General features: G+C 44.7%; 3 protein-coding genes across 5 annotated transcripts in view; all 3 read right to left on the bottom strand.

Moving 5' to 3' along the window:
• Window positions 1–2905, bottom strand: part of gcn1 (GCN1 activator of EIF2AK4) — a 31007-nt gene extending 28102 nt beyond the window's left edge. The window contains exon 1 of the mRNA XM_003225994.3: window positions 2815–2905. Coding sequence (XP_003226042.2) covers window positions 2815–2832 — 18 coding nt within the window. The 5' untranslated portion in view covers window positions 2833–2905. The remainder of the gene's footprint in view (window positions 1–2814) is intronic.
• Window positions 2906–3723: 818 nt separating this feature from the next.
• Window positions 3724–7844, bottom strand: rplp0 (ribosomal protein lateral stalk subunit P0). Its single transcript, XM_003225993.4, has 8 exons — window positions 7698–7844; window positions 7488–7594; window positions 6664–6839; window positions 5471–5558; window positions 4955–5101; window positions 4491–4676; window positions 4220–4360; window positions 3724–3964 (listed from the first exon to the last, which is right to left on the bottom strand). The coding sequence occupies exons 2-8, from the start codon at window positions 7539–7541 to the stop codon at window positions 3809–3811; spliced, it is 948 nt and encodes a 315-aa protein (XP_003226041.1). The 5' UTR covers window positions 7542–7594; window positions 7698–7844; the 3' UTR covers window positions 3724–3808.
• Window positions 7845–9380: 1536 nt separating this feature from the next.
• Window positions 9381–25575, bottom strand: part of pxn (paxillin) — a 36456-nt gene continuing 20261 nt past the window's right edge. Inside the window, exons 6-15 of one of the 3 annotated variants that reach the window (XM_062958766.1) lie at window positions 25030–25165; window positions 22014–22988; window positions 20866–21132; window positions 19652–20026; window positions 18655–18723; window positions 16110–16280; window positions 15579–15752; window positions 14280–14361; window positions 13492–13640; window positions 9381–13177 (exon numbers count right to left, since the gene is read on the bottom strand). In XM_062958766.1, coding sequence (XP_062814836.1) covers window positions 12911–13177; window positions 13492–13640; window positions 14280–14361; window positions 15579–15752; window positions 16110–16280; window positions 18655–18723; window positions 19652–20026; window positions 20866–21132; window positions 22014–22988; window positions 25030–25165 — 2665 coding nt within the window. In that variant the 3' untranslated portion in view covers window positions 9381–12910. Of the gene's footprint in view, window positions 13178–13491; window positions 13641–14279; window positions 14362–15578; window positions 15753–15915; window positions 15984–16109; window positions 16281–18654; window positions 18724–19651; window positions 20027–20865; window positions 21133–22013; window positions 22989–25029; window positions 25166–25575 lie in introns of those variants that run through there. The other 2 variants (XM_062958767.1, XM_062958768.1) reach the window with 2 other exon arrangements.

The following is a 25575-nucleotide window of genomic DNA, read 5'->3' as shown; positions in this document are numbered from 1 at the left end:
AGACCTGTCAGATCCGTTCTTCCCAAGACAACACAAACAGGGTCCCACAGAAGAGAATAAATAGCCTTCACCAAAAAATACAAGGTTCTCTTTCACCTCCCTGCTTTGTCTTGTGGAGCGTTAAGATGACTATTTGTGAGCCCGGCACAACAATGTGGATTAAAGACAAAACAGGTCAAGATTTTTCCCTGCCATCAGGCATTTGGAGAAGGAGCACACTGCTGGGGAGGTTGTGGGTGGGATTGGGGGGGGGGGGGGGCGGACTGTGTGTTTTAAAATGCATTTTTGGTGTATTTATGATATTTTAACTGTATTTTAATCTAACACACATAGTACTATCTGTTTTTAAAAAAATGTTAGAGTGCCTTTGTTTTAAATTGATCAAAGTGTGCGGTTGTTAGCTGCCGTGAAGTCCCCTCGAGGAGAAAGGTGGGGTAAAAATAAAGTAAATCAATAGTAAGAAAAATAGTTAGTCTCCCCACATGCTTCTATTGTGGCATACTACACAAAAAGGAAGAAATCGCTTGAATGTTTACTGTTTTATTTTGGAAACCACGCTGAGTCCCCTTGTAGAGAGAGGGAAGGTTAAAAATAAATATTATTATTATTATTATTATTATTATTATTATTATTATTATTATTAACACAGGTTGCCACCCTATACCCTGATCTGTCTTACGACTGACCAGGAGGACCTCTGTCTTGTCTAGAGCCAATCCACGACAGCTGACAGGCACCGGTTCAGGGTCTGGGCTGCTTCCTTGGCTTTTGGAATCAATAGTCCAAAATATCCCTGGGGCTTCTCGGTGGTGGCCTCCCGGCTTTGAAATGCCCTCCCCAGGGAAACCAGGTAAGCCCCCACTATTCAATCCTTTTGGAGGGAGCTGAAGACATGGACAATGGCTAAGGCATCACCTAAACTGGATGACCTAAATAGAATGAAGTTCTACCCTGTCAATTAATGCCGATTTTAACCTGTTTGTGGCTGGGTTTGTATAGTTTGCTTTTAACTACAATTTATTATTGTGCTTCATTGGGGACTTTGATTTCAAATTGCAATGTTTTCTGTTAATTCTTTGTAAGTTGTTATTTTCTGTTCCTTGGTGCTGCTTATTGTTTGGGGCAAATTCTTGTGGTATTTTATATGTTCTGTGTCACACTTTTGTCGCCTTGTAAGCTGCCCAGAGTCCGGAGATGGTAACGGGGTATAAATAAAGTTATTATTATTCTTGGGTTGCTGTGCTTTTTCTGGACTGTGTGGCCACGTTCCAGAAGCATTCTCTCCTGACGTTTCGCCCCTCTGTGGCAGGCATCCTCAGAGGTTGTGAGGTATATTGGAAAGTAGGCAAGGGAGGTTAATATACAGTAGAGTCTCACTTATCCAACATCCGCTTATGCAACATTCTGGATTATCCAACGCAGTTGGCCTTTTAGTAGTCAATGTTTCTGTAGTCAATGTTGTGATATTTTGGTGCTAAATTCGTAAATTCTGTAATTACTACATAGCATTACTGCGTATTGAACTACTTTTTCTGTCAAATTTGTTGTCTAACATGATGTTTTGGTGCTTCATTTGTAAAATCATAACCTAATTTGATGTTTAATAGGCTTTTCCTGACTCCCTCCTTATTCTCCAACATATTCATCTATCCAATGTTCTGCCAGCCCATTTATGTTGGATAAGGGAGACTCTGCTGTATCTGTGGAAGGTCCAGGGTGGGAGAAAGGACTATAATATAAACCCCACTTGCCTAGTTCCCAACGGATCTCCCAATTGTCCTAATGTTTTGGAGGAATCTCTTTTCCTGCCATTTGAATCCATCGCTTTCTTGTGTCCTGGCCTTAGGAGCAGCAGACGAGCCTCCGATGGCACAGTGGATTAAAGCCTTGCGACTTGAAGGTTGGGTTGCTGACCTGAAGGCTGCCAGGTTCGAATCCCACCTGGGGAGAGCGTGGATGAGCTCCCTCTATCAGCTCCAGCTCCATGCGGGGATATAAGAGAAGCCTCCCACAAGGATGGTAAAACATCAAAACATCTGGGCATCCCCTGGGCAACGTCCTTGCAGACGGCCAATTCTCTCACTCCAGAAGCAACTCCGGTTGCTCCTGACATGGGGGAGAAAAAAAAAGGAGCAGCAGAAAACAAGCTGGCCCCTTCCTCAGTGGGACCTCCTTTCAAATATTTAAACATGGCTCTCATGTCCCCTTCCCTCAGCCTTCTTTTCTCCATAGATGGGGGTGAAACGTCAGGAGGGAATGCTTCTCCTGACAGCAGTGAAAACTTACAGCAACCCAGTGATTCCGGCCATGAAAGCCTTCGACAATACATCATTATTATTATTATTCTTGTTGTTGTTGTTGTTCCTCCGAAATGACTCTTTCTTTCCCAGGGAGCTGCTTCTGGATCTTGATGTGATCTGTCTGGAAGGACAGCTGGAGCCTCCCTGCCCCCAAAGGCTTGGGACTCGATCCCTGCGGGGGATCCGGGCCTTCCATAAGGAGATCTCAGGAGATCCCCCCCCCCTTGGAGACAGGAGGACATGAGAGGGGGGTTTTGAATCCTTTCCTGCCCAGAATGGTTCCTGGCCCGCGATGGGAGCCTTGTTTTCTGAAGGGTTTGAAGGAAGGGCGCCTTTGGGGAGGGGCAGAAAGGGCGGGAAAGGGGACTGCAGTTCCCATCCTCCCCGGCCAAGCAATGCCTGAGAGGAAGGAGGGCAGGCGCGGAGGGGGGGGTGGGGGAGGAGCGCGCCCGCAGCCCGGGAAGAGAGCCCTTCGTCCCCGAAGCCAGGCCCCGGCTCCTCGCCTCAGACCCACCTGCGTGTCAGCCGCCATCGCGCCGGCTCCGACCCGGAAGCAGTTCCCAGCCTCCTGCCTTGGCGCAGTGCTTACAAAAGCCGAGCGAAGGGGGCGGGGACAGGGAAAGCTCCGCCCACTCGGGCCAGGGGAAGCTCCGCCCACTCGTGGGCGGGGCAACCCTTGGCCTCCACAGCCCTACAAGGCAAGCTCCCGAGGGCCCCAGCAGAAGAGGGAGTTGGGGGCCCCCATACATTAACCATTTAGGCCTCCATTATTATTATTAGTAGGGATTATTGAATCCCAACAAAGGATTTTACCCCCCCACCCCACCCGGCAGGAAGCAGCCAGGCCTTGAAACGGCAAGGCTATTCAGTGCTAATCAAGGTGACCCATGGCAACATTCACACTTCTCTCCAACCAACAGACAAAAGAGTTCTTTCTCCCATCCTAAATGTTGTATGTTGCAAGTCACTTCCCGTTGTGAATCAGTCTACGGAAGTTGTGGAAGTAGCAGCCAGCAATGAAAGGGCCAAGGCATTGACATCTCCGGCCCAGCCAGCACACACCAATGCCTTAAATCGAGAAATAGTTTTCTAAGATCTACAGAGATACTCGCAGGAAGATCTCAGCAAGCAAGAGTCCAAAAGTGGCAGGCTAAAACCCGGAACCTAAATCAGTGGCTGATGCCAGAGGGACTCCCTCCTGGAAGACTGGGCGACTTGGAAGGTGCTGAACAGACTATACTCTGGCACCACAATATGCAGAACCAACTTTAATCAATGGGGCCACAATTCCATGTCTTCAACTACAACACAAATATGTTGTACCCAGAGTCTACACATAAAAGTGTCAAGGTTTGTCACTGGATTCTCTATCCCCAAAGCCCACCCAAACAAACGGCAAAGTGACCGACAACCACACAGCAAGGACAGGTAAAAGTAGTACTTTATTTTGTTCCTTTTCCTTTCTTAATTCCAACTGGAAGATGACAAAAAACAACCACCAGCAGCCGTTAGTCAAAGAGACCAAATCCCATATCTTCGTCCGACTCTTCCGACTCTTCCTTGGCTTCCACTTTGGCCGGGGCAGCCGCAACCGGGGCCACTGTCTCCACTGCGACCGGGGCAGCAGCCACAAAAGCGGATGGGTCAGCCAGGAAGGCCTTCACCTGGAAACAGAACCAGAGAGGGATGGCAAACAGGCAAAACACAAAGTTTTGTGGCCTCAAGTGAAGCAGAGGGGCCGGCCTGTGGCGCAGGCTGGTTAAGTAGCCAGCTGCAATAAATCTGTAATAAATACTGTAAATAAATAATAGTTCTCTAAACCCACTTGCGCAGAGCCACCAAACCATTCCAGAAGGTTGGAGAGCTTTACCAATTTGAACCATTCCTTCCCAGCTGAAACCCACTCCCCTCCCGCTTACCTTTTCAGCCAATGGGAAAGAGTAGTCTGTTTCCACAGCCACAGCCAGGACCCGTTTGTACCCATTGATGATGGAGTGGGGCACAGAGGCAACGGTTGGATAGCCGATTTGCAAGCAGACGCTGGCAACGTTGCGGACACCCTGCAGAAAACAGAACAGGCAGGCTCGAGACAAGAAGAATCACAAAATGCTCGCTCCAGCTCCTCCATAGCTCCTTCCACTGCGTTGTTCTGCTAAAGTAGCCTTCAGTACAAAAGCCAAATGTGTTTACCTCCAGGAAACGTCCTCGCAGGGTCTCCTCGGTGATGTCCAGAACTTCAGGGTTATAAATGCTGCCGTTATCGAACACCTGCTGGATGATGAGCCCAAAGGAGAAGGGGGAGATGTTCAGCATGTTCAGCAAGGTGGCCTCGCTGGCACCCACTTTGTCTCCGGTCTTGATCAACTGCACATCGCTCTGGGGAAAAAACAACCAGGGAGACAGGAATTAAATCACAATCGGATAAAAGGAGAACAAAGCAAGTTATAGGCATCTTCAACTTCAACATCTCGACAATAAATATTCTTTCTTTAGCTATGTCCTAAACGGTTCAAATATTGTTAATACTGCGTTTCTATTTTAATTTAGGTCTTTAGACAAGAGAAAGATCCAAGCAATGCTCAGCCAATGAGCACCGTACACTTGGCACCAAAGTGGCAAAAGGTTTCCCAGGTCTGTCTGAACCATTCACTCACCAGGATTTCAATGGTGCCTCTGGAGATCTTTGTGGTAATGCCCAAAGCCTGGAAAAAGGAGGTCTTCTCAGGGCCCAGGCCGGTGTTTTGGGCTGGCACGGTCACATCGCAGGGGGCAATGGCGCCGGCACGAGCGGCAGCTGGCACCTGAAAAGGTAAAAAGCATAATAATAAAGAACTAGCAACAGACACCTCTGATTATTGACAAACCATTAAACTAAGGCCTCATGGAAGAACAATATATTTTCTGTCCTAAGCAGGAAAATGGACCATGCTTGGAAGTTATGAAGTGGGTCTTATCATGAGAAATTATCACTACAAGCCAGCCTCCTACCAAGACAAGTCCAGAATCCAAACAGCTTCAGTACACATACAAGATGTTTGTACATACTCAGATAACCTTTGGCTGGTACCTGTTCCAGGGATCAATTCACAGCTGGCCACTGAAGTGCACTCTATGTCAGGTTTAAAATGCCATAGCTAAGCAATGCCCTTGTAATTGGGGCTGCTACTTACTTTGTTGGCCAACAGCATGTCTCGAATTTCAGTCAGATCCTCCTTGGTGAACACAAAGCCCACGTTGCCACGGATATGAGGCAAAAGCCTAGAAAGAGAATAAATTGCATTCTTCATCATCTTGAAAAACTCCAAAGTAAATTACAATGCAAAATTCTAGCTGTCAAACACATGCTTCGCATAACTTCTCTCAATTACAAGACAGTTAAAATAGGCTTGGGAGTACAAAACATGACCATCCCTGGCAATAATAACTTCCCTGTGAATCTCACCATTGTTCTTTGCTAAGATTTCTGTGAAATTCTTATGGATTAAAGGAGTCTAACTGCAAGTAGCATACACTATATAACAAAATTTGAAAAAAATATATATTTCTGGTTGAAAAGTGTTATTTCCTTAATTGTGCGGCATTTACTTTGAAAGTAGTTGTTCTATTCCAGAAACTTCATTGAATTGAGACTCGATGATGTGAAAACTAGAGTAAAATATGCTGCAGGATGTCCCTTCCGCAAAAATAAAGTTTTGGCAGTTTAATATTATTTATTTATTTACTACATTTATATCCTGCTCTTCTCACCCCGGAGGGGACTCAAGAGCGGCTTACAAATCAAATGTACATACAATATTAAATTACTATATTGTACTATATCATTCTATGGTAACATTATTAGTATTACATTTAATATAATAATATATAATTAATATTATTATATTATATTATTATTAGTATAATATTGTATTACATTATAATACTATTAATATTGTAAGTTATAAATATTTATTTATAATACTCTTTCCCCCATGATAGCCAATTAGGAAATGACATTTCTAACCCAGGAAATGTCACACAGTGTTATCTTCATACAATATATTGTATATATATTAAATATGTTGGGAACTGGTTGGAATCAGTATCTGCTGTGGTCCCTTCCAACTGCTAGGATTCAGTGAATCCAAATTCCCAGCCAATCTAGAGATGGGTGGGGATGCTGGGAGTTGTAGTCCAAAACCACCAGAAGATGCGAAGTATGGGGAGCTTGATATAAAATGTATTTGGCTTCTGTAGGCTGGTGAAGATCTCCTTCCCTCTCCCTCCAACCAGGACAAATGACTGCTCAGTTCTGGTCCTGAAAAGGATGAGATGGGAGGGCCCTTGAAGCCAAGCTAGCCCCACTTGAGGGCTCCAGACTCACTTCTCCAGAGCAGGGTTGTTCTCCAGATGCCCGCGGATGGCCTTGCGCATCATGGTGTTCTTCCCCATGAGGACCACGGCCTTCCCGCGCAGGGACATGCGGATCTGCTGCATCTGCTTGGACCCCACGTTGTCTGCTCCCACAATGAAGCATTTTGGATAATCATCCAAGAGTTGCTGCGGAAGGCAGAGAGAGGGAGCGTGAGATTAAGATGACACCACAAGAATCCGGCTTTTTCCGGACTGCTTTGGGCTCTTTTCTTATGTTTTCCTTCTTCCAATATTAAGAATTGGCATATTATCCAATTATATAGATATCCTATATATAAATAATAATAATAATAATAATTATTTTATTTTTATACCCCGCCTCCATCTCCCCCAGGGGGGACTCGGGGCGGCTTACATGGGGCCAAGCCCAGATAAAAACAATAACAATACAAAATGCATCAATAGAGAAAAATATGCACAATTATAAAATGTAAACATTAGCCTATGAAGATAAACTAATAAAACATGAATTAAAAACGTTGCGGTTGTAAAAAGAGACTGGGTAAAGTGCATCATATAAAAGATATAAACACGAGGTAACTGATAAAGTGGGAGAGCAATTAGGGATGGGAGAAATAGATCCATACACAAATACAATATGCAACTTTAAAAGGGTCTAATAACAACACTCTGCCAGACACGACTGTGGGAAAATGATCCAAGGCCTCCGTGGGCAGGTCTTGATCTTGATAGGAAGCTGGGCAGCCCAAAGCACTCTGCGCATGCGCAGAGGAGCCCTCGTTGTGGGAAACCCCAGCCCAGGCCCGGACTCACGATGATCTTGAGGAAATAGTTGGATTTCCACGTGGCTCGGTCTTCCCTGGGCATCGCGGTGACCCAAGGATCGCACAACGGCGGCGGTTTAAAGACTGCGGTGTCTCCTGAGAAAGGAAAGCGGAGGGCAAATCAGCTCAGGCTCCAATGCGGCCTGCCCGGAAAGGCCCGACCGAGGCCCACGGCCTGGAGGCCTCCGCCGCCACTCACCTCACGAAGCCTCCGTGGAACAAAAGGGGGAATGGCGCCCCCGCCCTCGCCTTTTATACCTCGCGTCGCGCCGGCCAATCAGCGCCGGGCCGCGCCGACCAATCAGCGGCAGCGACGAAAAAAAGACAGGCCTTGCAGAGCTCATTGGCTCAGCCAGCCGTCCGTCCAACACACACGTTCAGTGCTCAAGGATTCTGGGAGCTTTTCGTCCAAAAGGGAGGCGGGATCCTGGAAAAAAATTCTAAAATCACGACAGTAAAGAAAGAGCAACACTCAAAAACAGGGGAATCCCAGGCAGGAAACAATCAGGGTCAGCTAACACCTCCCAACAATTGACCCCCCAGGCAGGAAGCAGCCAGGCTTTGAAGCAGCAAGGCCATTCTATGCTAATCAAGCTGGCCAATTGCAACATCAAACAGACAAGAGTTCTTTCTCCCACCCTGGACATTATTTCACAGGTACATGCATATATATAATGAGTCAATATAACAATATCATAATATATAATACTCATATTATGATATACTAATAATATATTGTATAGATAAAGGTTTTCCCTGATGTTTTCCCAGTCATGTCTGACTCTGGGGGGTTGGTGCTCATCTCCATTTCTAAGCTGAAGAGCCGGCGTTGTCCGTAGACACCTCCAAGGTCACATGGCCACTGGCATGATTGCACGGAGCACAGTTACCTTCCCATCGAAGCGGTACCTATTGATCTACTCACATTTGCATGTTTTCGAACTGCTAGGTTGGCAGAAGCTGGGGATAACAGCGGGAGCTCACTCCGCTCCCCGGATTCAAACCTGTGACCTTTCGGTCTGCAAGTACAGCAGCTCAGCGCTTTAACACACTGTGCCACCGGGGGCTCCAATATATTGTATATACATATAATATTGATATTATAATGTAATACAATATAATACACTATTATAATTGTATATTTATATTACATATAATATTACTAATATTAGCACAATATAATGGTATAGTACAATATAGTAATATATAATGCTTATATTGTGCTATGTTAATAATGTAATATATTGTATGTACCTATAACTTGTAAGCCGCCCTGAGTCCCCTTCGGGGTGAGAAGGGCGGGATATAAATGGTGCAAATAAATAAATAATAAATATATCAACCCCACTTGAACAAGACTGTTTGTGATGACCAAGTGGAAGCTCAGTTAGTGCAAAATGCAGACCCCATTGCCAGGATATGTATTTTCTGTGGCTAAGAAGAAGCATCTAAGATTTCAGCCCAAACGGTTCAGCGGATTTCCCTGCTTGGCCTACTCCTTGCACGTATAAGGTGCACTCTGGAAGTATGGTGTGGTGTTTGGAGGAGAAGGTGGGGGTCAAGGTGCTCACCAGAAGCCTGGTGCATTGGTGGCTTCACCACTGGTGTGAAAAAGCAAGAGAAGTCTTCAATAGACACTAAAAAACAGAGTCCCATCAGGACAACTTGTGCTTTGCCAAAAACTTCCTGCTAATTCAGTGGAAAACATTTTTATGTAACCTGTCATCATGAGAAAGGAAATAAGAAGGAAGGAGACGAAAACAGAGAGAAACTTCTGCCAATTGTGGAAACTATTGTCCTTTGTGGCTTCGCTGGTGAAGACCAGGGGAACGTCGGTGATTGCCAAAGATATGCATGCACTCCGAAAGAAATCAAATGCCGCTGAAAATTATCATAATTTTTTATTAGCTTCAATCTCAGGGATTTCCAAAGGGAGAGGAAACAGCAGAATGAAACGTATACAGAAGGGAAACCAGGGAGAGAAAGGTTATTCCACAGGAGAGTCTCCCCTTTTCCTCCTTCCCGGGGGAAGAGAAGAAGCTTTGACCGAGACCCACTTCACTCAGATGCATTTAAAGAATTAAAAGGAGAAAAGAAACACAGGGTACAAAGGTTCAAAATGTCACAGCTAGGGCAGGAGGGGAAGGGGGCTAGGAAAATAAATGGCCCGTCCCTTCTGAGACCCACTGTGAATTCATAATACCAGGGGCTACGATTTTTGTCTCCTTCGCCAACCCTTGTTGCTCCTAATACTGTCGCCTGTCTCCTCGCTTAGGATCTACACATCACAGACTTCCAAGAAGCCCAACTTGTAAAAAAACACGTCGACAGCCTGACCGGCACAACAGGGCAGGCGTTGTTTCTTCACTCCAAACTTCACCACACAATTGCTCTCCGCATCACTTTCAACAGCTGGCAGGCTCTCTGTACAATATTTATTTGGCATCATTCCTCCTGCCACACAAGACGAAGGAGACAACCCCCAGCGTACAGCAAAACGGGACAAACGCTCCAAAGTCCACCCTGCAGGAAACGGTAGCAGTTTGCCTCTTTCTTTTCTGCAAACTCAACGCTCCGTACTTTGGTCTCCCTAGCACTGCCTCCGAGCCAAGACCAGAGTTAGGTAGTGGCCAAGGAAATACCCATTTTTGCATGTGTTTCACAACACAGGTGAGCAACCATGACCTTCTGGAGGCCGTTGGGACTACAGCCACCATCATCCTTCAACATTAACTGTACTGCACAAGGCCTGAGATTATGAACGGCCGCTCAGTAAGAAGTCACCTTTTGAGTAATGCTATCAGCCTTCTTAAATGTCACATACCGTATTTCACTGAATCTAAGGTGCCATCAAATGTGTAAGGCGCACCCTGTTTTTGAAGCTTTGATTTTAGGAAAAAACTATTTCCTTAGATTTTTTTAGAATTTAAAAATATTTTTTAGAATGTAAAAGGCTTTCTTTTAACATTTCCTAGAATTTACAGTTTCAGTGTAGCTTTGTAGAGCAATCTTTCTTGTGGGGTGAGGAGGAAAGTCTGGAAGTCATCTTGTCTGCATGAGTCTGTCTTATGAAGTTATGGGCCCATTGGAGAGGCAGCGGAAACACACAGTGGCGTTTAGTTAAAATGTCAATAAATAGCCATCTGGCTGAGGCCGAGGCCCAAATGGTGGGGTTCTGGCAGAGCGGTTGGGACTCAGGCCCTTACTCCTCCTCTCTCGGAGGTAAGACAATTTCAAAGGGAAACTCCCAAACTGGAATTGTTTGGGGCTGGAGCCCTTTCTCCTCCTCTTCCTCTCTTGGAGGTAAGACAGTTAAAAAAAAAACCCTAAAACCAGTGAATCTAAGTCACCATTGGATCTAAGGCACACCTCGTTTTTGAAGCTTCTTAAACAGGAAAAATGTGTGCCTTAAAATCAGTGAAATGCGGTATGTTTGAATTCAACACTAGCTACAATCCCAAAAAAATCTGGAAGGCCGCGGTTCCCCAGTTCTTTTCAAGAGGGATACGATTTCCAGACAACCTACAAATGTCAACACATGATTGCTCAATGTGTGGCAAGAGAAGACACAAGCAGTTGAAGCACAGTGTGTATGGCACTCCTAGATTGGGGTCTATGGGCCAGACCAACCTAAATCCGGCACTGTATTCCTGCCTACGCTACTATTGTGACTGTCTTACTGCCCGATCCCTAGCTCAGCGGACTAGAGAGCAATGGACCCCAAAGTACACCTAGGTACCGGGGTGTTTGATTGTGCACATGCAGCTGTAGACTCACAGCACACCACAGAGTTATGGCACACCTGGAAAAAAAATCTCAGCGTTAAATGGCAAATCAACACCCAGGAGCAAATATCAGTTTCTCCAACAAATTATGAAGCTCAACTCCAAGTAAGCTACATATTTGAGCTCTTTCGCCTGGCAGAAGTAAATTAAGACTCGCTTGAAATCCTTCAACACTAGACCTTGAGAGGAAAGCAAATTAATTCAAAATACAGCAGTTTACATGTTATTTTCTTTTCTTTAAAAATCTGTTCCAGTTGAGCTCGGATCAATAGAAAAGCTAATAAAAGCCAAAAATAAGAATAAACACGCACACTCCTTGCACATCCCCCCTCTCCCGACCCACCCACCCCCAGCTTGAAAAAGACAACACTTATCATGTTAATCGCTGTGTTTAACAAAGCATCAAGATTATAGATGCAGGAACCAACACAACCAGGGCCCTGCCCAGAACAATCAAGATATGAAAGTCATCCAATGAAAATTATTTCAAAAAACTAAACATTTCCATACAAGAGATTAAAAGTTGTTTTGTTATGAATTCAAGACTCAGTGTATAAATCCATTATCCCCACCCAAACACACAGTATTCGGTTTGATAGCAAAAGACAGTCTCTCACACACAAATCAACAGAAAAGAGAGAAAAGACACACTGAGGCATGTATTAAAACTATTTAGTTGATAGGAAAAAAAGGATTATTGCTCAGAAGGCTGTCTCTTTAGGACATGTTTCATAATAGGAAGAAATTGATTTGTGAATGAAGAACAGAGACAGACAGAAAGAAAAAAAAGGCAACGCTGACACCTCTACTCTTCTCTTGCCTTTCAAGTGAAATCACTACACAGGTTATTATCATGCCTACCTAAAAACTCAGGTCTGGGAGGCCTGGGAGGCCTTGCTTATTCAGATTTTTTTTTTCATACTGTAATACATTTCCCCAACCTCACCAAGAGCACCTCGGGTTAGAGGAGTTTTGATGGCAGCAACAGTGGAGAACGTAGTATCTCAAAAAGTGGGAGATGTTCCATTTGGAGAAGGGATAGGAGTATAAACAGAGCCGACATCAACCTCTGGGGATGGGAGTCATGCTGGACATTCCTCTAACGCTGTAGCCTCATCTCTCTGTAGCGTTAAGAGGAAGAGAAACATGGGCAGGGAGTAGGCCATCAGGGCTGCTCCCAAGGATAATTTTTATTGACGTATCCTCACAATGAAACCAAATTTATCGGGCTACTTGAAGCCTGGCTATCAAGAAGGCATGAAGCAGCCATCAGAGGTTGTGTGTCAGCCCTTTCCCCTCAAAGGGAGCCTCCTTCCCTATTTCTCCTCTTAGTTTGGCTCAGATGTCAATCCAGTATCATAATCGCAGTTTCTCAGCATCTCTTGGCTAAATTGCTTTCTGATTGAATGGTCCATGGTGAATTGCTCTCTGGATTCACCACCTTTCCAGAGCAGCTCTAAGCATCTCATCCTCTCCTGTCTCAACTCACTGTTCATTCACCCATTCATTTATTCATTCGTTCACTCATTCAGTCACTCGCTCCTCTTCTCAGCCCACCATGGCCACAGTTTCTCAAACATGACAATGTCCAAAGAGGCAAGCCAACCAAAGGCTGCTGAATTTGGCCTTAACAGAAGAGTTTCAAGAAGCAGTTCTGACAGTAGGGCTTGTCATTCTGCTCCTTGAAGGTTCCTTTGTTGAGCTGCTTCAGACAGAAGGCACAAACGAAGTGTTCAGGATGAAATTTCTTGGCCATTGCAGTGATGCAGCGCCCTGTGATGGGCTTCTGGCAGCCGGAGCACAGCGAGCCCCGGCGCTCGTGATAATGCACCTCACAGTAGGGCTGCCCATCGTGTTCAAAGAAGCTGCCATTGATGAATGGAGTGAAGCATTCCTGTGGGGAGAAGAAACAACACAGTTGGTGCTGGGCCTGGAAAAGCACACCCCTAGTAGCAGAATGTGGCTCCAAATGAGAGAATCCCTGCCACAGCAAGCAATTGAAGAGTTCTGTTGCTGTTTAAGAAATACTGGGAGGGAAAAAGCAGCGCTTGTCTTCTGCCAGCAGGGACCCAGTAAGCATTGCCCATCTGCCAAGGTAAGTCAGGACTTTAAAAAGCCTAGAATAGTAAATTGATTGCATTTGCTGACATTGTCTCCCTTAACCCTGGTCATAAGTGGAAAGAAAAGCAAACCCCAAAGTGTGCTCACCCGGCAGACAAAACACTCAGGGTGCCAGAGGGTATTCAAGGCAGAGATGTAGTTTTCCAAAATGGCACGAGCACAACCTCCACACTTGGGAGCAAACATGTCAAAGTAATCCTTGCGACAGTAGGCCTTGCCATCCTTCTCATGGAAGCCTGCCAAAGGAGCAAGAGGCATACAAGGGTTTTAAGAACTGTTATCCAACTAACAAGACATTGCAGGTGTGTTTGAAATGGCAGCTAGGGATCTACCAATGTAGGAATGGGTCCATCTTACTGAACATTGCCCCACCTGAAAAGCCTAATTCACATTCCTTTTCTGCTTCGCTAAGCAACCTAGTTTCCAGAAAAAAATTATTTGGGGACAAGCCCCACATCTTGAATGCATTTGGATTACAAAGTGAATGACCTCCTGGGTCAGATGGGCTAGGGATCCTAACATTTTTGTAATTATGTGCCATTTTCAGCTGAATTAGATACTCTGGTATGTTCCTGACCTCATAATATTTTGTACACTTCAATTGCTAGAAGACGCCTTAAATTTTTTTTCAAGGGAAAAGATCTTTAATAAGTTTTTAATGGTAGCAATAGTGCATGCTATAACGTGGTTAAGAGTAACTGCTGTGTAGAAAGTACGACCTTAAGGATGACCAGACTGCCCTAATATTTCTCACTGTATCACATCCAATCTGATTGGTCATCTCCAATTAATTCCTATGGGGCAGTTGACACCTCCAACAAGCCACACTGAATTCCCTGCATGCAAATCTATGCAAGAACCCCTGAAAACCATACCTTCAGGGCCAAAGAATGCTCCACACTGCGCACAGAAAAAGTGTTCCGGGTGCCATGTCCTGTCCAAGGCCGTCACCACTTTCTGAGAAGGAGAAACCAATGCAAAGTAATCCTGATATATGAACACTGGATTTCTATATGCTGCCACTCTTTCCCAAAATGAGCTCTCAAAGACCTGTTTCCTTGTTATCAGAAGGGAACTGAGAGACAAATTCAAAGGCACATGTATTACCACTACATTTATCGCTATCATTTCTAAGCCACTTTTTGAGACCAGAGTGTTCCAAAAGTGGCCTCCCCAGAAACTGCCAAGTGCCCTGATGCGTAGCCAAGGGGAAGCAGCACTTAAAGCAAAATGTCCAAGGACACTGTGACGCCTAGATTAAAAGCAAAGGCAAAGACAATCAGATGTTCTCCATGCATAGCCCATAGGGAGAATCCAGTGAAATAGTAAATACTAGAGGAGCATCACTCAAACTACCACACAGGCCAAGGTTTCACTACTCTCGTACTTCCACTTGTCCAGCTGCAATACATTGCAAGAATCAGCCACTCCGTGCATTACTGGCAACTACTGACTGAAAGATGTAGTAACTCAATGCTGAGAGCATGAACTATAAGGTTACTAGTTCAAAGCTCACCTTAGCCATGAGAGCTTAGCAAGTGACTTAAATAAAGTCTCTGATCTGTATGATGGGGTCAACACAAGCTTCCTTGACAGATTGGTCATACAAATAATATGGAGAGTGTACCCTGAACCCCTGGGAAAGGTGCTATTATAAATCAGAGGTGGGCAAACTTCCAGGAGTCAGGGGCAATGCCCCATCTCAGGATCCTGCAAGGACTACTCCAAACACCAAAAAGGATTCACAAAAAACAAAACAAAAGCAGTGCAGAGTTAAGAACTAGAAGTGGCTGGAAATTCACTCTGGGGTTTTTTAAAATGTTATTTTAAAAATTTCTAAATGTGATGCAGAAATGACATTGCAGACTGCATATGGCATGCAGTTGATTCAAATAACTGAGATACATGCAAGATATTGTGTATGGCTTTGCTTTGTATTTAAAGACGCAGAGTGAAAATCACATGTAAATGATGGACCTATGCGTGCATCATCATTTATGTAAAAAAAAACAACCAGCAAATAGAATTGGGATTACTTGCATCTACTGGTCAAGCGCAAAGTGAAGTGTATGAAAAAGAACAGAATGCAACATAGAGGGAAGGTGAGTAAACAGTTCTGGTGTAACCCAGGAACCAATAAAAATGAAACAAGGTGATAGATATATCAGACTTACATCCAGGATAGGGCCATTGCAGTAGTAGCAGCGAGGGGAGAAGAGGTTGTGATAGTCCTTCTCGCAGTAGGGCTGGCTATCGCGCTCAAAGAAGTTCCGGGACCCAATCTCCTCCTGGCAATGAGTGCAGACAAAGTGTTCCGGATGCCAAGTCTTGCCCATCGCTGTAACAACCTGGTGGGGAAAGAAGAAAGCCTGGGCTCCAGCAGATGCTCCACATCTCAAGCGTGGGCATCTCACACAGTACAACACATCAGACAGAGCTCTATGCACATGAAAGAGCAAGACCTAAGAACTTGGGTGGATCCCTGGACTGGTAGCATGAAAACTGAATTACCTATCATCTCAGAAGAGGGCAGTCCCTCATGGGCAGGGTAGAGGTCACTGGAGGAGCTTACAGCGTACCTGGCCAGTGGATAAATAGAGTACTTCAGTTTCTCCAGCATTGCCAGTCCATTCATCCCTATGATTCAAAAGCCCTCCCGGTTGAAGCTCAAGACTCTCAAAGAAGGGGCCTGTCCCTCAACTCACCTGTCCAGCAATTGGTTTCTTGCAGGCTCCGCATACGCCTTTGGCTACGGTTGCTACTCCCAGTTTGTTCAAGTCAGACTGGAGGCTTCCAAGCATGCTATCCAACTGGCTACCAGGCTTTGGAGGAGTAGAGGATGGGTAGTTATTCCCACCTTTCCCTTGGGACATGAACTACAAGAGAAAGAGAAAACAAAGACCATCAGGCACAGAAACCACACTAGAGCAGATGAAAGCCCAACAAAACCTTTGTTGTCCTATTCATGGACAATGACGATATAAGAACAGAGGGTGCCAACGGATCACACGTAAGGCTAAAATGTTTTCAGAACAAAGCTCCCCAAGTCAAGGGATCAACTACAAAGCCAAGGCACAGCTCTTAACAGAAAAGACAAGGTAGCTTTTTCAACTTCCCAAGCAGCACAGGTAAGCACAACAAATTCCTAAAATGCCAGACAAAGAAAAAATATTTGACAACACAAAGAAAAAATATTCACATAAATCCACTCTGTGCTCACATGAGCCAAATGTAACTTCATTTATAATTATGAGCTTCTCACAGTGATTGTATTTTTACTATACCGACGTCCTTTAGAGGAACTGCCTTGTGCTCCAATTAACATGGGAGGGAAGAGGAATCTGGGGTTGGGGAGAAGAGCCGTACATACACTCCTCTGCAAAGGAAAACTGTGTTCAGTGTGAAGAAATAAGCCAATGCTTCATCTATATGGAATAAAGGAGCATGGCGGTACTCCTTATTTATTTCATATCCCACCTTTCTCTCAGCACAGAACCCCAGGTGGCCTCTGAAAAAAGGGTGCCCCATCACAATATTTCTGCTCTGAATCTTTGTAATACCAATCAAACACCTCTGCACAACCATATGGTCAGATTTAAAAACTGATTTGCTCACTGTGAGTCTATGGGAAAAAGTTCCCTAGAAATCATGTTAAGACCCAATTCATGTTAAGTGCCTCACTAAAATAGAGCACAGCCTTATAGAAAAAAGGATAGTTTCCATTGCAATAAGATTTTCTCAGGGCATCATCCTGGAGGGTTCTTGCCTACCTTTAATGGCACCTAAACTGTCACACAGGACAGCCACCACACTTTGTCCTACCAAAGGGTTGCCTATGCCTCCTGCCCATTAGCAGAGGTAAATCATTTTCTGTCTGAACGATCATCTCAAACACCGTAAGACAGACACAAGCTGTTTACAATGTCACAAGCTGCATTCAGACAACGAACTCTCAATCTAACAAGCCAATGCATCAATGAGCCTCATGCAGTCATTCCACTCATCCCTTTGCACAAGGGGGAAGGTAACGGTGCTCTATGCAGTCATGCCAATGGCCACATGACCTTGGAGGTGTCTACGGACAACGCCGGCTCTTCGACTTAGAAACGGAGATGAGCACCAACCCTCAGAGTCAGACACGACTGGACTTAATGTCAGGGGAAAACCTTTACCTGTTCTGTTTTGCAGCGTCCATTTGTTGTAGCTATATAGATCTCCATCATGATATAAAAATAGACACTTTCACAGGTGGGAGCATTCTTCATCAGCATCCCTCCTATCTGCTGAAGATCATCAACAATCCCCATGGAAAATTTGCTCTTCTGTATGGTGCCTGAGACCCCACATTTTCTGATTTAAGTATTCATACAGGATTATATTTGTTTTTTCCTCAATGGCTGTAGAATTAGCAGAAGGTTTTCCATTCAAATAAGTTTGCTCTATCATATACTTCCAAAATATGCCCCAGGGTGGTTTTACTGAATTTTTCACAGTATGGCACTACTGCCATACCGAAAATGTTAGTAGTCGCTTTTTTTTAACCAACTCACCAACTACAATGCCTGTGTTAATCATTTGTGACCTGAAATAAATTCAAGTTTTATACAACATTCCCACTTTTCAATTTTCCCTCTCCAATGCGGACAGCCATTTTCAAGCCTGTGACATGCAGTTCTCCCAGTACGAGCCAAGCGAGTGATCCCAGCCTATTTCAATGATACACAAAAATTCAAGAAATGCAACAAAAGTAAAGGACACATCTTAACAGGTTTTAAACATATATACTCTTCAATGGAAACACTGGACAGATTTTATTATCTGATCCATATCTCCCAGTTCAGCATTTCTATCATACTGTAAAAGTATCCATAAATACTGGAAACATTTGTGAAGAAAAGGAAAAAAGAAGCAAACGTGTGAATGTACAAAGAGGTTACAAGTTGGATTTGATGTCCTCTGGGCACTGAAAATTCCACGAATGAGGCGGAAGGACTGCATGATTTAAATCTCGGTCTGAAAGCAGCCTTGTTTAAAGAATCATTCCACGACTCCTCCAACCTCAGGCTAGTTGAAGAAGCCTGCTGTTGTGCCTAAGCTTAGAACTACCAATAAGAAACAGACAAGCTTGGCTGAAGGAAAAGCACAATGACTACATTTTGGTAAACAACTCGCAACTCTGCCATGCAAGAACACCAAGGGAAGCACTGTCCACATGCCATGCTGAAATAGGAAAGAAAGAGGGTGTCCTGCCTTCTCAGGGGTGGGCGGCCGAGCAGCCAGAACATGAGAGCCCCGTTCCAGAGGTGGAGCATAAGGAACCTGAAAAGCACACAATTCACAAAGATTGAAGAGCGTCTGGAAGTTGCTGTGATTTGAAAAATAAAAACAATACCCTGGACGTAGATTCAGGGAAGGACTGGTTTCCAATCCAAGGTTAGTTACAGAATTACTGGGGGCTTTGAGCCCAAGCCATTTTTAATTCTTAGCTTCGAAACTACTCATAATGGCAACACTCTGGGCATTCAGAGTATTACAGCCATATGTGAAACAGGAAAAGGCCGCTGCAACATGACCCTCAAGTAACACACAAAGTAACCTGTGCACAGCTTTTTCAATATCAAAATGGACTGCTCTTGCAATAGAATATCTTCTCCCAACTATTTCCACAGGCAGAGAGGAGGGATGTTAAACAGTCTGCCATGTGGCATATGGATGCTTTCAAAGCATTTTTTTAAAAAAAAAACACACAGCATGGAAGGCAGTGTGTATTCCGTTAAACTATGTAGAATGAAAACCGGCAGGGACACCTGATTCTTCCAATACAGGGTGACTGATAAGGAAGAGGAAATGCATTTACATAATGCATTTACAAAGCTTAAGGGCCCCAATTCATAGAACATGGCATCTGTATGCCAGCAAATATTACGCCCCATCTAAGTAGGATTCAACACATCGAGGCTGCAGATATATCCTTTGCCATACCAGGGGAGGGGGGTGTCACCCATTTTTCTTCTGTAAAAGAAAGCACTATTTAGTCACAATAGGTGACTCTCTCAATCCAATTAAATGGATGTCACACACTCTGAAACTCAGCATTCATCGCAATTAGTTATCCTACCGATTTGTTCTTAGGGTTGCCATAAATACTGACAAATCTTTGGGAAGGCAGTTTCCAAAAAGCTGCTGGACTCCAAACGTGTCTCTTGCAATAAGTCATCCCACCCCACCCCGCAGAAGGATGCCATGCCTGCTCTGGTGGGAAGAACGAGTCCTCTTCTGTTTGGCAGCCAACTGACACCACTGTCTTGGGAGCAGAGACCACGGCAATGCTTTCTTTGGGAACCTGTGCTCGGGGAGAGGAGCCCTCCTCCAAAAGCATTTCCCACTGGAGGAGGGGCTGAGGAGGAGGGGCGGAGGGCACGTAGCGCAGCTGAGGGACATGTGGCGATGGCGGCGGAGGCGGCGGAGGCGGCAAGGGAGGAGGAGGCGGCGGAGGGTGAGGGAGAGGTGAGGTTTTGACAGAAACAGCCCTGGAGACATCTTTAGGAATCTGTGGTGGGGGAGAAGGTGGGACAGAAACGGTTCTTCTTAGAGGGAGGGGTGATTCTGCAGGAATGATAACCTAAGGAAGAAAGCAGGAAGAAACATGAGAGAGTCCAAAGGCACTCAGTCCAGAAGAATGTCATGTACTAAGCATAATATAGGACAGAAGACGCCTACGATCTTGCCTTGTGGAGCACAGAATCTCCATTTCGGCAAGCAGAAATGAAAAGAATAGTCACAGAGAATAGGGGGGCAAGGGGGGCATGATATTATCTCTATGAGATTTGATCATGTAACACCTCAACTACCTATTAGGTGGAGTGGCTATTAGTAAATGTGTAACGGTAGTAATCACCACCACCACCACCACCATCACATCAAAAACCTTAAGTGTCAATGGTAGACGTCAAGAGATTCAGGCTACTTGTTCTACATCTGAGTGTGCCATACCTAAAAAACGGTTGTGGCTTCATTAATGTAGCAACTATTTTAGGTAAAATACAAATACTGCACAGCAGCATGAAATCTACCTCTCTTAAACTCAATAAACACTTTACTGCAAACCATCTGGTAAACAGGCCAGGCTCCATTGCTTTCTTCTCTGTCCAGAGGACCACTGATGGCCAGCATTCTTAATGTTTGGCTCCTGATTCACATAGGCATCTTAGATTTTCCTATTTTAACAAACAGCATGTGTTTCTCAGGTTTCAGCTGCTTCTTTCAGTCCCTGGGTTTGTAAGAACTATTATAGAAGCAGCAAGATCTGTGTTATTTACATGACAAGTTTCTTCTCTTCAATGGAGGGATGTCCAGAGTGTGCATGAAACAGTTTTCCTGTGCTTCAAGGTATGGGCATTAACTTTTCAGACATGCTCTCCGTCATGTTCAGGAGGGGAAATGCAAGGTGGTGTTCTCTACCTTTTCTACCTGCTGGCCACCATCTTGTTCCTTCTTCTGTGGCCTGGAAATGATGATTACTCCCTCAGTCAGCCAGTTGTCTGGGCTTCTCCATTCATCTTGTTCTGGTTTGCTAATGCCCAACCTGTCTTGCAACTCCTCAATCAAGCGGTCTTGAGAGACCGTCTTGTGGAAGATGGCTGGGCCCAGCTTGCGTCTCGGTGAAAGATCACGGCACATTGGGTGCACATTTGAGGTCTCTTTTGTTTGCTTGATTACAGATTTGATCTTAATGGGAAGAAAATAACAGTTTCAATGAACTACAGCCAACAAAACACCACAGTGCCCAGACTTTCAGCTTCCTTCAACAGAAGGGAGAAAAACACACGCACACAATCGTGTTGGCATATCTACAGGCAATGCAGTGATGTTCAGGAAAGCCCCCCACGGCCAGCCGCATCAACTAAGCACACAACAATGACAGCAGAAAGTAAGCACATGTGTTTCAATAAGCCAAATGCAAAAGCAGCCATCTAGCTAGGTTTCAGAAGAACCTTGAGGCAATCATGACCAGTAGCAGCATTTTCATGCACCATGTAAAAGAAGCAGGGGAGGGAAGGAAAAAATCTGAAGCCAATTCCTCCATGTCCGCATGGAGATATTAGTGTACAGGTTGCAGGGAAGTAGCTCTAGCAGCCCCTAGTATTAAAACCAACAAATGTCCTTAGAGACCAATATTTCTTACAGAACAATCTTTCAAGGATAATATTCTACTACATCAGTTCTGCAGATTGGTTATTTAGAGCTCAGGTGACTAAGGACCAAGTCATAAGCCAGACAAAACAACTAAGGAGGTAAGGATAGTGACTTGGAAGAGATCCAGGCCACATTCCTGGTTCATCTTCCTTTACTAAAAGCAGTCAAGCAGTGCTACATGCTCAGAACCCGAAGGAAAGCAAACACAGACAAATGTCCAAAAGATTGCCCCAACACATATGAAGGGCAGTGGTTTCTCAAACGTCTTTCCATGCAGCTGCCGTCTCATCTACTTCACAGATGCATGCAGACTAGCTTAATTCAAAAGGGCCTGAAGCATGTTACATGCACAGACAAACTGGATGCATCATCAAAAGAAATCCCCACTAGATGCTCATTTATTTGATGCCTGCCTGGCCTGATGTAGAAATCCTCTCCACAGGCGATCTGCAAGCAGGGATCAGATCCAGGTCTTCTCTCCAGGCATTTCCTGTAGACTCTGGAGAGCTGGAGAGAGGCTCTTTCCACTGGCACGTTGGAGAGTTCTGGAGACTATTTTTCCTGAAAACTCCCTCTGGACCATACTTCTTCTCAGTTACATCAGGGTAGCTGCTGGCTCTTGCTGGATCTCTGACTTCAACCCCTTGCTGCAGGGTATGGTCCAGCTGGCCTTTGGGGCCTGGAAAGTTCTCCCATTGATCCAGACTTGAAAGATCCAGGGTGTGTGTAGCTGGTGCAACAGCATCTCTCTCCAGAGGTGTTCTTGATGCAAACTGAGGTACAGCTGAATTACTCAGTTCGTTGAAAGCTACTTTACTGGCCTCATTTGCCTTGTGGGCAGCAGCACTTGGTTCAAAGGCGGTGGATGCTGCTTCCACCTCCTTTGGCAATGACACTTTCACTTTGGTATTCATGCAAGGGCTCCTAACAGAAACCCCTGCAAATTTGGCTTCATATCTCTCCTTCTCCCTCCAAGGTGCTTTTGAGTCTGCTAACCTCTGATTTTGGGCTCCGGCATCAGACTGAAGGGATAACAACTCCACCTCAGAAAACGAGAGGAAGGCCCCGTTGGCCTCTCTGCTCAGCAGACTGGCTGAGGTCTCTATAAATTGTGGTTCAGACCAGGATTGAGAAGGATGATGTAGGGTGGCAAGAGAATGCTCTGGAATCACAGCACTGACCGGACTATTACCTTCTTCTTCAATGTGAAGTACTTCCAATGGGAGAGCTGTTAGTGGGCCCCGCACATCCCCATAATCGCCTATGGTTTGCTGCTTTGAGGTAGTCAGGAGAGCCATAGGAGGAAGGACACTACCTGGATCTGGGCTAACCAGGCCAGGGAGGAGCTCCAGGGAGGGCTCAGAGGTCAGTGAGATGGTAGAACTGGTCTGCAAAAAAGGAGACAGAAACAGGGAGGGGAAAGAGAAAGACAGAAGAAAAGATGGAAACAGGCTTGAAGGAAGAGAAAGAGGCCAAAAAGGGGAGGGGGGATGACAGAAAAACAAAGTAAAGCTATCCAGACTAGTTAGAAATGAAGAACCATAAGAAAGGAGGAGTCTAGGACAAAGAGCCTACCATATCCAAATGGCCAGATGCAAGTACAGAGTGCAGAAGAGTTCCACGACGGTGCACACTCCACATTAGTAATACCTTTTGCTACCTATCTAAATAATTGTTCAGAGTGCAACAAGAAGGATTATTTTCAAATACATCACACACACGCGTACAAACCGTCTCACTGCAAAAAGAGAAGAGGCTAGATGAAACACTGTCTTAGCATAAACTGCTTATCTAAGACAAACTGCAAGAAAACCAACAATGACTGATTTGCAATGGACTGTTCTATGCGAACACTATAAGAACCAACCATAAAAAGCTCCATTAACTGTAAACTTGAAGTCAGAAGCAATACAATGCAGATGTAATTTAGCTTTCTTAACTGCACCATTCCAACGGAGCTCACATACACAGCTACAAATTCCAAGACAGATGCTACCTTGCATGGCAGGCAAAATCTCCACATTTTATTTGACAGCATTAAACATTGTTCTAATTACCTCTAAACTCCCATCATTTTTCCCAAAGTGACACATGTCTATCTTCTATCATGTTTTAAAACAAGTCAATTTAACCATCACCAGAGTTTTCCACACTTTATCAATTATGTGACTAAAATGTAAGCAAATTTAGAACATGTCCCTCCCCACTAGCTTACAACCATCCATTGTAAAATAAGGTAAACTGGAGTGAGGTTCTTATCCAGCGAACACTCTGCCCTTTTCTCTTAATATTGGCAATAGCACGCAATTTAAAACCTGCAATGGCTTTCCAGCAAAATTAACTCTGGTCTACAGCATGCAAAGGTTCTGCATGGAACAGAAGCACAAGTTTCCAGACTATAAAGTCTTTTCATGGCTGAATGTGGTGTATTTACGACTTACACCCACTCTGAACCGGCCCCATTCTGTACCCTTAACTCCCGCCTATCATTGGATCCAAAAGAGATCATTCCCAAATTGGAACTCAGCTCCAAAGCTGAAAAGCTGAGCACTACTGCAGAATGAAGGAGGTTAATGGCCATTGTAGTTATGGAGGAGGGAATCGGTTGTCTGTTCTTAATTGTATATCTGCTATTCTGCATTGTGTATCATTATTAATGATCAAAGGTGGATTTATTGCCCACTGGGGGAATAGAGGTGTTTTAAAGGGGGAGATGGAGGGAAACAACAAGCGGTTATCAAAGAGAGATGCAGCGGAGGGAAGGAGCAGCTGCAACATTGTGGGAGAGGGGAATTCAATGGAGTATTGATTGCTTTCAAACTGTCTCCCAATTCAGAGACAGAGCAGCTTTGGGAAAGGGAAAGCAGTCATCTAGCACCTGTACAACTGCTCTTTCATATGCAAGACACTGTTGTATTACATTGCCATAATACAGGCATATCAAAAGCTATTTTTACGCCTCGCTCTTATGAACAAGATGGATTATAAATGCCACTACCAGTGATATCCTTTCAACATTTTTTTTCTGGTTTTTAACATCGCTCCTTGTTCAGAAATGTCTTACATAAATCTTTCCACCTCTTCCTCAACCTGCTTTTCATCTGAGAGGAAAGAACACATCCTTTAGTTATAAATGAGAAGTGAACAATAGCACCCATATGGAATTTGAAAGTATGTGAGCGCTGAGAAAAGAGTCCAATTGTTGTATCAGGAGAAAACTAGGCTCGTGTTATAAAATGGGATTGGAAGCCTCCCCCGTGAGGACAACAATGCCACAACAAATCAAGCACCAAAACACCTCAGTTTGGTAGACTCCAACATATAATAACTAAAAGGTGTGGGGAAAAATGGTACTTTACAGGGTGGTAGAGGATGCAAAAAAGCAGAAGACACACACTACAACCAACTAAGAAAGGATGGATTGGGCACCTTGAAGTCCGAGAGTGAAGCCATCAGCTCATCCAGTTCTCTTGTTGCTGACGAGGCAGATATGCGAGTCTGTTGCTGGCTTGCAGTGACCCGCTGTGGGCTGCTCATTTCACCTTGATTCACAGTGATAGCAGGACTAATGGAAAAATACAGCAGAAACTCAGTTGCCAGCAGGAAGGGGAGACCACAATCTTAACACAGAGAATAAGCCTTCAGTCCTGTATCAAGCGGGCCTTGCCGCCTGACTCTACTCCCGTGCATAGATTGCCATTCAAAATTCCCCAAAAGAACAGCCTGGGAATCTGAGAAATGGGTGCATGACAATCCAGTAATACACCTATTTGGATGGACATCATGATCCAGTCCACACACATTTGACACTGTGGATCCAGATCTCATGGCTCCGGCAGGCCCACTGTATAAACCAACAAACAATATAGGAGGCAGCGCTCCAGCAATCATAAATGAAGCAGCAAGGTAACCAAAATAAAGTTATAAAGCTACCATTTCCGTAGCTGCCACTAGAACATTGTGGCATCTGGAAAA

Source organism: Anolis carolinensis, chromosome X (genome assembly GCF_035594765.1).
Source record: "Anolis carolinensis isolate JA03-04 chromosome X, rAnoCar3.1.pri, whole genome shotgun sequence".
NCBI lineage: Eukaryota > Metazoa > Chordata > Lepidosauria > Squamata > Dactyloidae > Anolis > Anolis carolinensis.
Note: the sequence above shows the minus strand (reverse complement) of the source record. Positions and strands in the feature narration are given on the sequence as shown.

Coding starts and splice junctions, on each gene's coding strand:
- rplp0 (XM_003225993.4), bottom strand. CDS start 7,541: ATGCCCAGGGAAGACCGAGCCACGTGGAAATCCAACTATTTCCTCAAG. Junction 6,840..7,487: donor ACTATTTCCTCAAGATCATC/GTGAGTCCGGGC, acceptor TGCCTTCCGCAG/CAACTCTTGGATGATTATCC. Junction 4,677..4,954: donor GAGGCACCATTGAAATCCTG/GTGAGTGAATGG, acceptor TTTTTTCCCCAG/AGCGATGTGCAGTTGATCAA.